General features: G+C 40.4%; 1 protein-coding gene across 3 annotated transcripts in view; it reads left to right on the top strand.

Moving 5' to 3' along the window:
* Positions 1-5,035, top strand: part of FBXW7 (F-box and WD repeat domain containing 7) — a 176,985-nt gene extending 171,950 nt beyond the window's left edge. For 2 of the 3 annotated variants that reach the window (XM_059844380.1, XM_059844381.1), the window contains 2 exons: positions 1,719-1,929; positions 2,979-5,035. In XM_059844380.1, coding sequence (XP_059700363.1) covers positions 1,719-1,929; positions 2,979-3,247 — 480 coding nt within the window. In that variant the 3' untranslated portion in view covers positions 3,248-5,035. Of the gene's footprint in view, positions 1-1,718; positions 1,930-2,978 lie in introns of those variants that run through there. The other variant, XM_059844383.1, reaches the window with a different exon arrangement.
* The last annotated feature ends 12,680 nt before the right edge of the window (positions 5,036-17,715 follow it).

The following is a 17,715-nucleotide window of genomic DNA, read 5'->3' as shown; positions in this document are numbered from 1 at the left end:
ACCTTTGTTCATTCCCTGCCAAACTCAGATCTTCACACTTTTCTCTTGACTTCTACACTCTTTGCCTTTGGTCAGTTCTACTGTTTCGAATGTCACTCAAATCCTAATGAAAACAGTAAATGCCAGACCTCTCTGAAACTCTTTTTGGTATCTCTGATAGTACTCTGAACAAAGTAATAGTATCCCTGCCTCAAATTTATCTTCCTCTTTATGAAAATACAACCAAGACATTCAGTGTTTCACGTGGCTTTTTACTCTGTCATGGAAAAAAAATCATATTGGTTAAAACAGTTTTCCCACAAATCTGTGTTTGCTGCTACTTACCACATTACAAAGGGCTTAAAAGTTCCTTGTGGAAATTGAAGTTAGGCTGATTGATCCATAATTCCCCTATCCCATCATCTTCAATAAAGGAAGGAATTGTATTTACCATCTGAAACTTGTCTATATTCCATGGGTTCTCAGAGATAGCAGCATATGTCTCTGAGACTGTCTTAAAACAACTTGCCTTATGTGATTTTGTTCCCCCATTCTAGCAAAGGCTTGTACTCATTTGTCATTGGCATTAGGGCTGTGAGCCTACGCTCACATGGCTGAGGACTGAGACAAAAAGAAGTTAAATAGCTGGCCTCAATCAGTGTTTCCTTCCCACTGAGGATAAATGAGGGGGTTTTGGCCTTGCTCTTGGTGTGGTTTTTTTGTTTTGTTTTGTTATGTTTTTGATTGGGACTTTTTTACACAATAGTGAAATGGCTCTTGCTAGTTTTATCTTGTGTTGTGCCCTGCCTTTCTGGTTTTGTCCCAGTGTGCTCTTTTATGCACATCTATTGATCTAGTTTCCACTTTTTGTACAATTCCTTGTGGTTCAGCCAAGTGAGTCTCAGTAATTTACAATACTTCCTATCTTTCTTTTACACAGGATAGTTTGTGTCTTTAAGAAACTGCCAACTGTCCTGAACTCTTCTTCCCCTCAGAGAACAGATACATAAAATCCTCATGGGAAGGAGGTCTAGGCTTTTTTTAAGTATTCCTTCTTGAAGCCCACTGGTTTTATTCTACGGCTTTTTCCTTTTTTTGAGAATTCTGAACTCTTAGGTCATTTTCACTATAGCTCAAGCTATTTTCCACCTTTCTGTTCTCTACATGGTCAGTCCTCTTGGTCAAAAGAATCTCATTTCTTAGCCTGTCTGCTTTGCCTACAATGACTGGAAAGTTACACTTCCTTACTCTACACAATTAGGGTTACAAAAAGCTAAATTCCACATTTTTCAATTACATTTATGTTGTGACTTTTGTGTAGATGATTTTGGAATAATATTGTTGTTTTTCTCCTGCTTAAATTCCCTTGGACTTGTAAAAAGCAGGGTTGGCTTTTTAACATCTCCTTTAGGAAAAGTATTTTCTTTTACTGTTGCACACTGCAGGGTAGTCAGGATCTGCTGTGTTTAAGGAGATGTGTTGCATTTCAAAGACCAATGGCTCAGAGTCTCTTCAAACCATGTCCCTCAAGAGCCCACATGTCTTGAACAGAACATTGCACTGACCATGAAGCACCTGCTGTGGTATCAAACATGGCCATCTCTACTGAGTTCTTACCTTGTACTGCAGGTTCTGAATATATATAGTATCTAACCTTGAATTTAGTGAATTAAATGTTTAATAGCCTTCTTTGTAAGGTCCTAATATACTTGTTTGTAATAGATTTACCTTTCTTGTAGTTTGATGGTATCCATGTGGTGAGTGGATCTCTTGACACTTCCATCCGAGTTTGGGATGTGGAGACAGGCAACTGCATTCACACTCTGACAGGCCACCAGTCACTCACAAGTGGAATGGAACTCAAGGACAATATACTTGTGTCTGGGAATGCTGATTCTACAGTCAAAATCTGGGACATTAAAACAGGACAATGTTTACAGACATTGCAAGGTAAGTTTAAACTACCTTCATGTCAATCAAGCAGCCTGCAGTGATCTGTGCTGCAGATTTTACATAAAAAACCTTTAAAATAATTATGTACAAAGAAAGAAGCACTGACCACTTAAAACTTAAATATTTTTCTGATGACAGCTGTATGATCTTTTTCTGAACTAGAAGAACAAAATGTATTTAATCTAATCTATTCAAATCACTTGCCTATTATGAAAGGCAGATGGTCTGGACTGATAGCAATTTGCTATGGGTATATTAGCCTAATAAGCCACAGAAATACGTAGGAAATTACATCTCAAAATAGACAGTCTATGTATTTATTTAGGGGTCACTTGAATGTTTCAAAGCCTACAGTTTAATTGGATCAGGAGGCAAAGTACACTGTCTGTTGCAATAAATCAAGAGATGCAAGTGGGAGATGTTTTCTTTATTTCAGTAAAAAGAAAGATTTTTTTTTTTTTTTCCTCCCTTGTTGACAGTTACCACTCAGGCATCATGCACACAAACACATGCTTGTGTTTCTCCCCACAAAAAAGGTCTTATATCATTTTCATATATCATATGCAGCAGTGCTGGCTGGAGCAGAAAATTAAATTTCCCTGTAAAGCAAACTGCTGCTTTAACATATATATTTATATGTCACCATATAACTGTCAGTATTTACTGATGGAGTAATCTCATAATAACCCCTCAAAGGATCTTGAAGACAAACTCTTACAGCGGTGACCTCACTGAGGATGGTTAAGTTCATTTTCATTCATGTCCAGTTTGCCCAGCTGCCAGTATACAGCACAACAAGATCCCTGAAACAAAGAAGAAAATACTGGGGGATTTTTTTATACCTGCTTTCGTTTTTTGAAAGCATGGAAAGGCTTCTGCACCTTTTAATGTACAAACCCAGGAGTTGTAACAGATAGTTCTCTGATAGTTCTAAGAGATTGGAAAGAGCTGTATGCAAATAGCGAGGTGTTTATTCTAGATGCAGCGCTGCCTGACATTGCTTTCTAATTAATTACAAACAGAAATGTTTTTGTTTACCCTTACAGGTCCCAACAAGCATCAGAGTGCTGTGACCTGTTTACAGTTCAACAAGAACTTTGTAATTACCAGCTCAGATGATGGGACTGTAAAACTTTGGGACTTGAAAACGGGTGAATTTATCCGGAATCTAGTCACATTGGAGAGCGGGGGCAGCGGAGGCGTCGTGTGGCGAATCAGAGCTTCTAACACAAAGCTGGTGTGTGCAGTGGGGAGCCGCAACGGGACTGAGGAAACAAAGCTGCTGGTGTTGGACTTTGACGTCGATATGAAGTGAAGGGCAGAAAGATGAATTTGTCCAAACGTGTAGACGATGTTCTCCTTTCCCTCCCCCCTGAAAAAAAAAAAGAAAAAAGAAAAAAAAGAAAAGGAAAAAAAATCCCTTGTCCTTGGTGGTGCAGGATGTTGCCTTGGGGCAACAGATCCTAAAGACCTACAGACTACGAAGGAGAAGACAAAGATGACAAACTATAACTGACAAGAGAGGCTTTTGCTGTCTCGTCACATAAAAAGGCTACACTTTTGACCGGGGCAGCTTTGCAAAGATCCAACTTTAGAAATGAAACCAGGTGCAATTAATTTCTTTACTTTCCTCTGAATGCTCCTTGAGCAATTTGGAGTGGGAAAAAAAAAAAAAAAAAAAGTCACAGTTCTTGTTAACAGGTTATTTTACCACAAAGATCTTGAAATAAGCTGCACAGGCGAGCCTGCTCGTGCACCCCTGGGTCACCCTGGGTCCCAGCAGCCCCTCCGAGCAACGCGCTGTCCTTAAGCCCCGCTCCGAGCAGGGGGTTGGACTGGACTCCCTCCAAGGTCCCTTCCAACCTCCACGAGCAGTCACTGGTTGACTTTCAAAAACTAGAGAGCATCTGCAATGAGAAAAACAAACAAAAACAAAGAGTCCATTCCTGGTGTGGAAAAGCTAAAATATTACTGTGAATTGTTTTGTACAGTTGTATCAGAGCTTTTTCTTTTTTTTCTTTATTCCTCTTTTTTTTTTTTTTTTTTGCCAACCATTGCCAATGTCAATCACAGTATTAGCCTCTGTTTAATCTATTTACTGTTGCTTCCATCTACACTCTTCAATGCATAAGTTGCTCTGAGGTGGCAAGTTGTCCTGGATTTTGAGAGTCCTCTGATGGATTTAATTCGCAATGCTGGTGCTAGAAGTAGGTCTTCAATTATGGGATTGTTGTCCCACCCCTGTACTGTATTCCCAGTGGCCAAACTTATTTATGCTGCTAAATGAAAGAAAGAAAAGCAAATTATTTTTTTTTATTTTTTTTTCTGCTGTGACGTTTTAGTCCCAGACTGAATTCCAAATTTGCTCTAGTTTGGTTACAGAAAAAGACTTTTTGCCACTGAAACTTGAGCCAACTGTGCCTCTAAGAGGCTGAGAGTGGAAGAGTTTCAGACAATTAAGAGTGAAGTTTGCCTGCAAATAAAGAATTGAGTGTGTGTGCAAAGCTTATTTTCTTTTTTCTGGGCAAAAATTAAAACACATTCCTTGGAACAAAGCTATTGCAGCCTGTTCTGTGGGGAAATTTTTCTTTGTGAGGGCTGTGGTGAATGGAATGAACATACATTAAAAAAAAACTGACAAAATTTTTTAAAAATATTATAAAATACAAAAATGAAAATAAAGTTGCTGGTCAGTCTTAGTGTTTTACAGTATTTGAGAAAAAAACAACTGTTACAGTTATTGCTGGGAGGAACTGACAGAGCAAAAACTTAAGTTTTTGTAAAGATGTCACATGCAAACAAAATGAGAAAAGAAAGAGTCAAATGGTTTGCCTCATTCTCCAAGAGCCACAACTCAAGCTGAACTGTGAAAGTGGTTTAACACTGTATCCTAGGCGATCTTTTTCCTCCTTTTTTTTTTGTTTTTGTTTTATTTATAGTCTGATTTAAAACAATCAGATTCCAGTTGGTTAATTTTAGTTATGTAACAACCTGACATGATGGAGGAAAACAACCTTTAAAGGGATTGTGTCTATGGTTTGATTCACTTAGAAATTTTATTTTCTTATAACTTAAGTGCAATAAAATGTGTTTTTTCATGTTAGTATGTCTTTTTTTTAAATTTTTTTTTTCTTTTCTAGTTGTTAATTTATTATTATGCATCCTGTGAGGGGTAAAGCAGGTCGAGTTGCTCATTTTACTGGTAGATGCTAAAATATGTCTTGGGACTTTTATATAACCCTTCCACAAACAGGTGTGTGAATGTCCTGTCCTTCAGTTGCCATGTAGGATTTGTCACGTGGGTCTGGACAAACATGGGGGAAACACATTTGCTCCTTCTCACGAGGAATGTGTCAGGACCTTGCTCTGGGGGGGGAGGCAGCTATAAAAAGCTGCCAAAGTACGTAAAACTTCTTCCGATAGCATCTCGTTACTGCATCTTAAATTGAAACCTGATGTTTATTATTTATGGATTTCAATCAGTTGATTGCAGTTGACAGCAAAGAATAAATCCATAAATACAACCAAAATCAAAGTTAGGATTGTAGCCTGAAATAAAGCTACAGAAAAAATATTAAAATAACATCATTCCACATCAGTCCAACAGCAGTTTTATCAGGGCTCTGAAACCAAGGTAAGTCATCATCTGTCTCAGAAACTTAGCACTTGAGTGTCAGGTTCTGTCTCAAATCTCCTTGACCAAAATTATTGTTTTCTTCTGCATAAGCTTTTCTTTCAGGGCATAGCATTTGCTTGTTTGTGACAGTTTTCCCCTGTAGAAAGCTGTCATTTAAAAAAAAAAACCCAAAACAAAACAGTAGAAGAGAAAATGCATGGATGGAAAGGAAAAATATTTATATACTTACACATCTATGACTATGTGCAAACAAAATGTAATTCCAATCTCTACATTATGCAAAACATGCAATGGTGAAGGATCATGCTTCCATCTGGCCTCTAGAGATTAAAAAGCCATCCGAACTGACTGAACAGCTCCAAATTGTAAAAATCTGTTCCTTGGGTTGGTGCTTAGGGAAAAAAGCTTGCAGCAAGCACTGACTATAAAAGCTGTGATTGCCTATCATTTATGTAAAAATAATTAAAGAGTTAATCCTTTCCTGTAATGGCAGTGAAAGACTGCCAGGACATTGCATGGTTCTGCTGAGAGTGCCGGCCAGGACGCTGAGCCCCTCAATGGCAGAAGGTGCCCCAGTGTGGGCTGAAGTACTTGTGAGAGGGGATGGAAATAGAAGGGTAGAAACATGAATATTTAATGCAATGAGCAGAGCAATAGCTTTTAAGATACTTAATTTTCTCCCACGATTTGTAGAAATTGCAACAACGTGTTTTCAGAGAGGGAAGGCGCTGGCCTGATGGAGCAGGAGATGAGAGGTTTCTGAGTAACGTTGTGCTGGAGGGCAGGAATACAAATCTGGGCGGAAGAGTGAGCTGACAGAAGAGGGAAACTAACAAATCCAGGTGTACAAGTCAGTTCAAGTACATTTTAGGCAGCCAATATGGCCAGGAGGAAAATGTGCTTCACCGGAATTGAGAAGTTTTCCTGTTGACAGTGGAAGTCCAGCAGTATCTAAATGTTCAAATTAATACAGAAAAACTTGAACTTGTTAAGCAAAACATATTTTCAGATTCCTTCATCACAGCTTTAGGTTCAAATGAACTATTGGCTGCAAAGCCAAGATATGTCAAGACTGTCACATTAAATACAAAAAACAACACAGTACCTAAAAATGTTTTTAGAAAAGCTTTTCCCATTCAATAAAACAACTTTACAAAGTTAATTTTGTTAGCGCTTTAAGGACTTCTAATTTTGTGAAGTCTGTTTAGGTTTGTAGGAGTTGCTTAGGAGCTATCTGAACAACACAGCTCAACAAGCAGAAATTTTGTGATTTTAAGTGACAGAACTTCAAAGATGGGCCTGTAGTAAACACAAAACATGCAAGAAACTGTTTGAGCAGTTTCTCTTTACTCCCCCCTTTTGTTGATGTACTTACCATAATATAGCTCACAATATGAACTCTTCTTTGGCAGCACATGCTCCAAGTAGACTGCTGAGGAGACATCTTCCTTCCATGTAATTAGATTTTGATTTTAAGGTGGGTGGAGTGTTTGGGGCTTTTTTTAAATAAAAACATTTAAGAATATTTGTATAAGACTATAACATCTTTATGCTCTCAATGCACAGGCACTTCTTGAATCCAGTGGCTTAGTCATCATAGGCTATGTCAAAACACTGCAGCTATCCCAGGGAGATAACTGCAGTGGTGTTTCTGGCATTTCTGCTCTCTTCTTTTCATGCTGATTCCCCTTTTTCTCTTTTAGTTTTAGTCCTAGAAAGAGCTTCCTTATTTTATCCTGTATGTGAAACCACAACAACAACATTAAGGTGGTTTTTTTATGTTATAATTTTTAATGGGCCTTGATCCAACAGCAAGTCAGAACTAGTATTGCCACTTCCTCCAAGAGAGTATTCCTGTGGTCTCAATTTGCTTATTCAAGAGATAGGACCAGACATTTAACAGCTGTGTCTACACCAATTTTAGGTTCACATCAGCAGCTTTCCCAATAGAGCACAGTGCTGCCTTGGAGACCACTAACAGGATTCCTTCAGGGTGTAACTAAATCTGGAGCAGCTCTCTAGGAGCACACTCCAGGCACTCAAGCCACTGGAGGAGCATGTGGGACCAAACCAGAACTAGTCCAACACCTCAAGAATACATTCATGTGGACATTAGGTCTTCAGGACCAGCATTTTATAATTGGCATTACAATTCTGCTCCTACTGCACAGCACTAATTGCTGGTGTGGACATAACCATCAACAGATCCTCTCCCACAGCACCCCCGGCTCCTCACTCATAATCAGAACCAGCTCCCATCCCAACAGCATCCACCTGATATCACTTACAAGATTTTGCTCAAAAAGCTCAGATGCCTTAAGCTCTTTCAGCATTTCAATGGAGAGGTTTGTCCGATCAGCTTATGGAATCCAGTAAAAAGAAATGCAAATCTCTTGCAATCAGTCTGGTCAAAATCTTCTACCAGTGAATCAACACCTGATCACTCATAAAAAGAAACAGTGAAGTTGTGCAATTGTACAGAAGAGCCAAATAATTATCATAGTAACAATAAAAAAGAAAAACTTGCCAGTAATGACCTTCGGTCACTCTGACAGTTTATTTCTTAAAGGGTAATATTCAAGCCATGCCAACCACTGAATCTTTAATGAAAGTGGGAATAATTCTTTCTTTCCATCTCCTGCCATTCTATCCTTGATCCCTGTCACTGTGTAAAGATACTCATGCTGTGGAATGACATTAAGCATTTTCTGATGATACATGATGTTTATGATTTTACACGAAGTATATAATGTATTTGATATACACCAGGATTTGCAAACTTCATCTAAAAGTGGCATATACAATTTTTCAAACACCTCTCAAGCATTAGTGCAGGTTTATAAATACAATAGATGTTTTTACATAAAAGCTGTTCCCTATTTTTCTGAGACAGAGAGTCTGACAAACCAATTGTCACCCAAAAGTCAGTAGCCAGTCCAGGCTCTTGCTGCCTGTTCAAGTTGCCCTCTGGCCCAGGAGCTGCAGTGGTGCTTCAGGCCAAGGAAATGGTGCATTGTGCTGCCAGGAGCACGAGCTGCTGAGGGGAAATACTGCAGCACTCGGTGAGACTGCAGTTGCCTAAGAACCAATGGCTTTGTGCCCACTCTATGCACTGCTCTAGCTCTCCTGGGACAGGAGAGTCCTATAAAATCATAACTGAGCGAGGATAGAATCACCCCAAGAACTAGAGATGGCAGAAATCATTAATCAGAGCAGTTGCCAATTCAGCAGTGGTTCTAAATTACAGACTGAGACTTGGCCAAAGGCATCCTTCAGCTCTCCTTTGTCCTCCCCTCTGCCTCACTTAGATACAGCCTCAGCTCCCTCATCCCTACTGACAAGCTGATCTTGTCCAAATGTTTGTAGCAGCAATACTTTTGGTGAAAGATAAGCTGAGCTTTTTGTCCTCTGTGCTGCTGGAATCTACCTTGTGCATTTTGCCTTTTAATGCACAGGGACAGCCCAGCCTCCAGTCTAACACTGAATGCTCCAAGGTGTAGTGCATGGAGATGAGAAGACATCATTCATCCCAGACTGAAAGATTCATCATAAGTGTCACTAAAATGATCCCCACCCTGAGTCTAGACTGAAAAAAGTGTTCTAAACCTGGTTCAAGTACGTAAATTTCAAGTTGATCTCAACTCCTTAGTTTTCCATTCATGCCTGAAAAAATAGGCACATCCTAAGAAGCTTCACAGTTAAAGCAGGATCATAAGTGTTGTCTCCTGGGAGCTGGGAGAGGTCATGGTCTAAGGACAGTGAAAAAACATGGAAGGCCTATGCAAGCTGGATCAGAAGTGACCTATGGAATTCAGAGAAGAGCAGATGACAACCATTTGGGGCTTTTTGGGGGCAGGGTGGAGGGGGGAGGCTTTCCAAGAGATCATAATTTTACACCCTACAATGGCTACTGTGGGGCATTTCATCATTGTCATCCACAAAGCACAGGAGTGAGATTTTTAATGAAGCCGTTAGTTGGGCTGCCCTGTAATTGAGGATACAACCAACCCTCTTAGCTCTGGCTCACCTGAACTGCTCTTACCTGGGGCAGATTGTTTGATGGGAAGATGAATGCAATGCCCCCAGACCTCCTCCTTGTGTCTGGCTCCTCATGTCTGAGGCTCAGGCTGCTTGCAGTGCATTATTTGAGAGTGCTTTGTTCTTTTAATTTAAAACAGGAAGCGTGGAATGTAGAAGATCCAAAACTTCAAAGGCAGTTTCCATTGCCAAAGGAGTCGCATTTAAACTCAAGTTCATTCTCTAGATTAAATATTCAAACCTGACAGTGTGAGAAGATTCTCACACCTTCAAGAGGTTTGATGATTTCTAAGGGACAGAAGGATTCAGACTATGCTGTAAAGATCAGTGTGGTAAACTGAGCAGTACCACTCTTCCTAAACTGGAGTTTTATTTTAAGTTCCTCAGTTTGAAATGAATTTCTAGCAGTGTCGCAGCTTTACAGATATACAAAGATTATAAAACTTGTTTCCTTTACCCTGATATACAGAAAATCTGAGTACTACATTCCCCTCTCTTTTCAAGCTGCCATTTTCTTTCAAGTTTCCTGATATGTTTCAGAGCTGATTTTAAATGTTCACATTATAGTTTGGAATAAGGAAGAACTCAAAAGCTGTGGACTAGATAGGGCTCAAAAAATATTCCTTCAGACAGTTTGCTGCTTTTTGTCTGCTTAGGTGTTCCTCCTGTCAGTTCTCAGTAGACAGAAGTGAATGTTTCAATTAACTAACATCCACATTTTCCCAAATAAACAAGTTTTACAGAAACATTTTTCTGTTGGTGCTTCTATTGCCCACTTAGCACACACTTTAGGCATGCACTGGATGGTCTTCACCATTCTGCTGGCTACTGCAACAATTCAAATGCTCCAATTTCATGCAAAACAGCACAACAACATGATGTTCCTTGTGTCCATCCTTCCGTCTCACACATGGTTTTAGATTTCAAGCCCAGAAACTGGTATGTGTGGATTTACCTGCTTATGGGCAGTCATTTCCCAGCAGAATCAGCTCTTGAGGCCTCTCTGTTTATCACTGTTGGCCATATGGCACAATAGGGACAACCTGGGGCAGAGGAGCAATAAGGGAGAGGAGTGCTTTGTGTGAGATACCACTAATGTGTTCATCTTGTAAATGGGATATGGCTCCACTAAGCACATAAGTCTCCAATTTGATTTGAAAAATTCAAGACTTCAGCCTAAATTTAAAATGGCTCAAACTACATATTCATTTCTATATATACACATTCTCATCTTGGAATACTTAAAGCTTTACATATTTAAAAGAAGACTTGACAACGACATAATTTTTCTGTTTTCCTCTATTTACGCTTCTTATTTTCTCTTTTCTTTGACACTCACACTTCAATTTCCTTATGTTTCCTTTCCTCCTTTGTCCTGTTCCCTATGTTTTTCTTTTCATGTTTTACCATTCATGTCCCTATTTTCCAGATTTTTTATCTTCCTCATCTTTCTCCATTTGTGAATATCTCTGCTTTGAACTGTCAGAGCCAGCTTTCCTCTCTTCCCTTATTCCAAGATCTGAGTTGGCGAGCTGGAGTCTTTTTCACACCCTCTGTACATACAAGATATACAGGAGATACATAAGCCAGATGAGAAGCAAATATAGAGCACTCAGAAAAAAATTTTTTTTTTTTCTGCATCTAATGTTTGTCTATCCACAGTCCACAAATAACTCAAATGGTCCAACAGCAATAGGATCATGCCCTCTCAAGCACAGACTGGTCTGCCACCAATTTCACAAATGGCTGAGCAACAAGCATTGTCTAATTCAATACTCATCAAGCATTCCTTCTTCTGCTTTCTAACAAAATATAACATTTTGTTTCAAAACTATGTTTTCTTGCTCCTAAGGAAATCTAGTATGTAAAGGTTATTTTGAAAACACTCCTCATTATGAAACATAGGTAATACATGATTTTCTAAATCTGTGCAGTGTTTGGAAGTTACTTTTGTTAACAAACTTTTAGAAGATTTACCTTTGGACAGAAATTGATCATCCTGACAGATGCCCATTTTAAAAAGCTCATTTATAAAGCTCTGCAGAGTAAACAAGAATTTGAGGCTGCAAATGAACCTATATTCCAAACTCCACAGTAATGGCTGATATTCCTTCCAGAACTACCAACACAGCACAGCTGGGATAGCAGGGTCTGTCAGGGGATGTTAGGAATGATATAGAAACCATGTCTAAAACAATCTAGTGCACACTGCTCACTAATTCTTAATGCACTGACAGCATAAGCAATAAAAGCTCTGGAGCCAGTGTCGGATGTGACTGTGGATCAGGTACACTGTCCTGGTGCTGCTGAGATTTTACTGTTCTAGTGATACAATACATCCCACTGGAAAAAGCCCCAGACATCCAGCTCTCATCTGAGCCTTGGCTTCTGTATTGTCTTAAACCAACATAACTCAAAAGGATAACCAACTACTAAGAAGGACACAGTGTCCAGAGCAACAAAGTCAGGAATAAGACATCCTTGTGTTTGCAGAGCAAAAGGCAGCAAAACCAACCAAACAAAACCCACGCAACAACAAGCCAAACCAACAAAACTCAAACCCAAACCCAAATCCCTGAATCTTTTATCCCCTTGTTTCATTTTGTCTTAATGATGCTGTTAACAATTGCAGGTAACCTCCTCTCCCTGTAAATGTATTCCCACTCAATGCACAGCCCAAACTCACAGATTGTATGGCTCCATTTACTCAGTGAGAAAGATAAATACTATTTGCCACACAGGTTGTTGTTTTGGGTTTTTTTTTATTATTGCTTGTTCTACCCAAGCATTTTCCTCTTGCGTGTTGTTTTACAAACACAGCAGAACAGCAACCACTGTACTTCCCCCACGGCTTGAACCAGGCTGACAATGGAGGAGTGTTCTTGCTCATCCTTTCCAGGCTGGAGGACCACTGGATCAGAAAAAATAAGTTAGAATTAGACAGTGGTTCAAAGTTCAAAAAGCAGGACACGTGACAAGCATTCTATCTCGAATGCCTGAGGTGCAGAAGCCTTTCCCACTGACAACCAGACGAGTACCTTGCACAGCTAACAGGAGCCACCACCTAGCAGACAAAGGCAGCTAAACCTGACAGGAAAGGGTTCAGGAGCCCTCCCATAGACGTAATGAGTGCACCAGAGAAGAAAAAAACCTTGGATCTAATAGCAGCAGATTCTGATTTGCTCTTGGAAAATCCAAAAAATCCACACGACACCCCCATTATGCAATCTGATTTATCAGACAGCACATTGCAGACAAAATTGTTGTGACAGGAAGACAAGAGCTCCTTTAATCTTTGGCTTTCCAGACAAACTATCTCTAATTAGTACCTGAGCCCAGTTATTTATGCACACAAACCAGAGCTTAAATTTTCTGCATCACAGAAGCATCCTGTTCCCAAACACCTGGCCAGCAGGAGCACACACAGACATCCCTTCAGCCACCAACCTTTCCCCCCCAGGCTGGCCACAGCCACCACACACCCAACACACCCTCTATAAAAGGATCTCGATCTCTTTCTCTCACTCTCTCCATAGCTATTCCCTAAAAATTCAGGGTTTTGCCCATAAAGATTCTTGTTCCTGTCACTTTGGCTTTTGGTAGAAGCAGTGAAACAAAAAACACTGCTTCACAGGCAATGAGTAGCTGTGTGCTAAACAGGAAGAAATTACTCTAGTCATAAAACAAATGAAGTGACAGTAGGAATATCTCATGCTAAACCAAAATTTACCTTGCCTGCATTTTAGGACACTTCTCCTGTGCTTGGTAAGAGGCTGGAAACAACAAACTGTGAAGTTCATGCAGTATTTTTTCCTTTCCAGGAGGGATGGCTATTTCAACCTGCTCTTCTTACAAAACATGGAAAACCTATTTTCAGTCCAAACCTTGTCTCTCTGCCAGCTAAGGATGCAAATTTTGCACTACTCTTGGAAAGCAACATGGTTTTCTGAGAGCCATTCCTATTTGGAAGCCTCCTGTGGGCTGTGGTGCATCCTCTGACGCCTGTGTTTGGTAGCAAGAGCATCCCACTGCCTAGGTTTCCATCTCACATCTTCTTAGGCATTTTTCAGCATTCCCGTGTGCATTGAACAGTGAGCAATTGAGAGTTCAAGCAAATAATATGGAGGAATGGATAATAAGCCCCTAGGAATGCATCCAGCTACACTTATACTCCATGAAGGTTAGAGGCCCAATTCTTCCTCATTTAAATCTGATGTTGAAGGAACTCATAGTGCTTTATCCAAGCTACTAATTTGCAATTTTACTGCAAACAATTTACAATCAAATGAAGTGAAAGCTAGAAGCAAAGAGTACATTAATGACCTAATTTTCCTTTTGCATTCCTCTTCATTTTGTCTTTCAGTGAAGACCAATCTTAAATAATTGGATAATTGGCCAGTAAATAAATACAAACTTTTTATTTTAATTATTACTGCACAAAAGCTGAACTGTTGGTGTGAACTGCAGCATTGTCTTCTGCTGAGGACAGTCCTGTATGACCAACCTCTGGCAACAGAAATTGGGATAACGACATCATTTTTTCAGACTGAAAATTCATATTCTAACAAACTAGTACAAAAATGCATCACAGTGTCTGAATAAAAAATGTAGCATTCTGGGCTAGATATATGCAATTTGTAAATTATACAGCCATGTGCATGCTAAGATGCTTCTTAAAAATACAGTAACTATTCTGTCAAAAACATAGCAGGAATGTCAAAGCAGCTTTTGTAATACTCCACTGGAGCTTTCAATACACCAAGTGCAGCTAAATCAGTGAATTCTTGTTTTCTTAGGTTTAGAGGCAGTCTAAAGGCATTGATCAAGCACCAAACCTCAGCCTGGGGGAAGGAGCTAGGGAAAGTGGTTGTTTCACAGGGCAGTGGTCAGTCTGAGCCTTGCTCCTATGGGAGACTCCCTGCTGCCCTGTGGAACTGGCTGTAGTGGCAAGTTGATCTGCTGAGACAGCTGGAGAACTCACATTTTTGGAAACAGTTAATTTTCTGGAGGTTTAGGGAGCTGAGCTGGCTCAAGGGGGTCAGTTAGCTGCCAGCACAGGGGAAGCAAGTGGCCAGAAGCAAGGCAGGTCTGCCTCTCCCAGCATCCTGATGAGATGCTGAAGCCTCAGGAGACACTGAGTTAGGCTGATATGTCAAAAGGTGTCAGAGAAAGCAGAGGTGCTGCACTCATCTCAACTCCTGCCACCTCCTGTCTCACTTATTCCCATGCTCACCCAACACCTAGACCCCATCCAGATGGTTAAACCCCTCTGATAACAGCAATCAGTCAGGCCAGCTTATATGCCACATCCGCTGACCAGTTCAACCATCCCAGCAAACATCTGGGATGTAACACTGGGTCAAACTGGACTGTATTCCTTAGAGAAGTGACCAGATGTTTTGCCCCAACTTAGTTGTCCATGTCTAGACAGTTAGCACACCCTGAACACTGAGCTGTGTTGCTGGTAGGGAAAGAAAGAAAGAAAGAAAGAAAGAAAGAAAGAAAGAAAGAAAGAAAGAAAGAAAGAAAGAAAGAAAGAAAGAAAGAAAGAAAGAAAGAAAGAAAGAAAGAAAGAAAGAAAGAAGGAAAGAAGGAAAGAAGGAAAGAAGGAAAGAAGGAAAGAAAGAAAGAAAGAAAGAAAGAAAGAAAGAAAGAAAGAAAGAAAGAAAGAAAGAAAGAAAGAACACTTCTGGCGGAAATAGAGAGTCCTGTGCTCAAGACACCATTGGCTGTGCACCCTCAACACCACCTTCTGCAGAGGAGACAAATCAAGCACCCACAAACTAAACTTCCAAGTCCATCTCTGTCCTCAGCCCTGCTCACTTCCATGATGCTGCTGGAGAAGCAGAATGCTGCTGAAGGAGCAGAATCCCCACCATCTGCTCAGAAGATGTTCAACATCTGCGGTGGACTCCGCTTGTTCCACCTCCAGGTGCAGCTGCACCGTGTCTACTCATTATGAACCCGAAGGAAATGCACAGCAAGAGCCTGCAGTCACAGAACTTGATCCCAGCATGGAGGAGCAGGTCTGAGCTCTGCTTAAGATGTGAAATTGAAAGACAATGAGACACATAATTGGGCAGAGAGCTGGGCCTGGCCCAACTCCACTGAGCAAGGTAAATCAATATGCCATCAAGGAGAGAAATGCAGCACGGTAAAAGGAAGTTTGGATTGCAAAGCACACTCTGTCCAATGGCTTGAAATTGAAATGCTTTCTTCTAGCTAAGCAAACACAGCACAAAGCATTCATTTGAACTGAAGCATATGACAAAAATCCAAGGTGCAACAAGAACTTCCCATAAGCATTCTCCCAGGCTGAGAAAAGAGGCAGTGAGAATCTGTACAGCTGAATCAAGCATTAGCACCCAGAAAGAAAAGAGTTTTATCCCAGGGCTGAGAAAAAAAACCTGAATTCAGATAACTTGAGCAAGACATTAAACATTAGACCACTGAACAAAGAAAACACATGATTTTCAACATCCAGATACCTGTCAAATAGGCCAAATTATTTTCAGGACTGAATCATAAAATGGTTTGGGTTGGAGAGGACCTTTGAATTTCATCTAGTCCAACCCCTCTGTGATAGGCAGGGACATTTTTCACTAGATCAGGTTGCTCAAAGCCCCATCCAACCTGACTGAACATTCCCAGCAAAGCCACATCCACAACTTCACTGGGCAACCTGTTTCAGTGTCTGACCCCTCTCATAACAAAAAAAATTTCTTCTTTATGTCAAATCTAATTCTACTCTTTTTTAGTTTAAAACCGTTGCTCCTTGTCTCGTCACTACAAGCCTTGGTAAAAAGCCTCTCAATCTTTCTTGTAAGTCCCCTTAATATTTTATCTCACTACTGTTCTTGCTGGAAAATGCCTTGAGGAATAGGCTAAGGAAACACAGACTGGTAAAATAACCCAAATGCCTTAGAGTAAAGCAAATCCCACACCAGGACTTAGGGAAGGCAGCAGTCTCAGCTGCAGATATAAAGAAGATACAACTTGAAAAGCATAAGCAAATGCACGAGATGGCTATTAAGGAAAGGGACACATTGCATTGTGCAGGGTCGTTCAGCCCTGTGCAGAACCAGCCAAGTGAACAGCAGCTGCAGGAAAGGCAGGCAGAGCTCTGCACTCACAAGGGGTGAGTGGTGTGTGAGCTGAGGCCCGTGCCCTCCTGAGGGGGAGCACTCAGGGAGGCAGCAGCGCTGATCATTAGCTCTCACCACAAAATACTTGGCAAAGACAGGGAGGAAAAGGCAGCTGCAGTTTTAAATTAGCTTTTGCACTCTGCTACTCTCATCTTGTAGCTGCTTCATGGTGGTCCAGCCTTCCAGGGCAGGGCAGAGGAGCTGAAAGGTGCCAGCAGCCAGCGGCCCCAAGGCTCATTACAGCAGTCACAGGCTACTACAGGGTTTTCCTTAGGTACAGAGATTACCCAGATAGTCTTCTCTTCCCACTTTCCTTTCCTTGCAATCACCTTTGAATGCAAAACAGTTAACCTGAAAGCTTTCCACTACTCCCTAAACTTTTCAATAATTTCTCTATGCTAATGTGCTTCAAGAGTTTAAATTAGCTAACTTGCATTTTGGCACCAGAGTAAGGCAGAAACCTTTCAGCAATGACCTGCGAAAGGTATTTGTGAAAGACAAATTTGCCAAGTGCTTTGGCAACAAATTACCAAATGAAAGATGAGGCTGCACAAGCAGAGGCATAAGCAGAAGATGTACAGAGAAAAGGATCATTTTAGGACTATGCATTCAGTGCCAATCACCTTAATGTGGGAAAATAAATAAAAGGATTCACAGGGCAGACATCCAAACAGTCCAACAGACCTAAAATGAAGAGGACATAAGAACTGATTACAAAAAATGCTACAAATACTTGAAGATGTGAAACTAGGAAATCTGTGGGTTAAAATAAAGAGAAGAATCTAAGTATTTACAGGAGGAACTCAAGAAAAATCAGATCGTTGGGAAAAAGTTGCTTCACAGTAAAATTTAATAGGCAGGGGAATGGTTTCCCTCAAGCAAGCAGCTGAAGTTTGGAGAACCTTGGCTTTGAAAGTACATTAAAAAAAAAAACAAACAACCAAACCAGAATAGCAATTTAGA

This window comes from Haemorhous mexicanus, chromosome 4 (assembly GCF_027477595.1).
Source record: "Haemorhous mexicanus isolate bHaeMex1 chromosome 4, bHaeMex1.pri, whole genome shotgun sequence".
Classification (NCBI taxonomy): domain Eukaryota; kingdom Metazoa; phylum Chordata; class Aves; order Passeriformes; family Fringillidae; genus Haemorhous; species Haemorhous mexicanus.
This window is presented reverse-complemented; position numbering and strand designations above follow the sequence as displayed.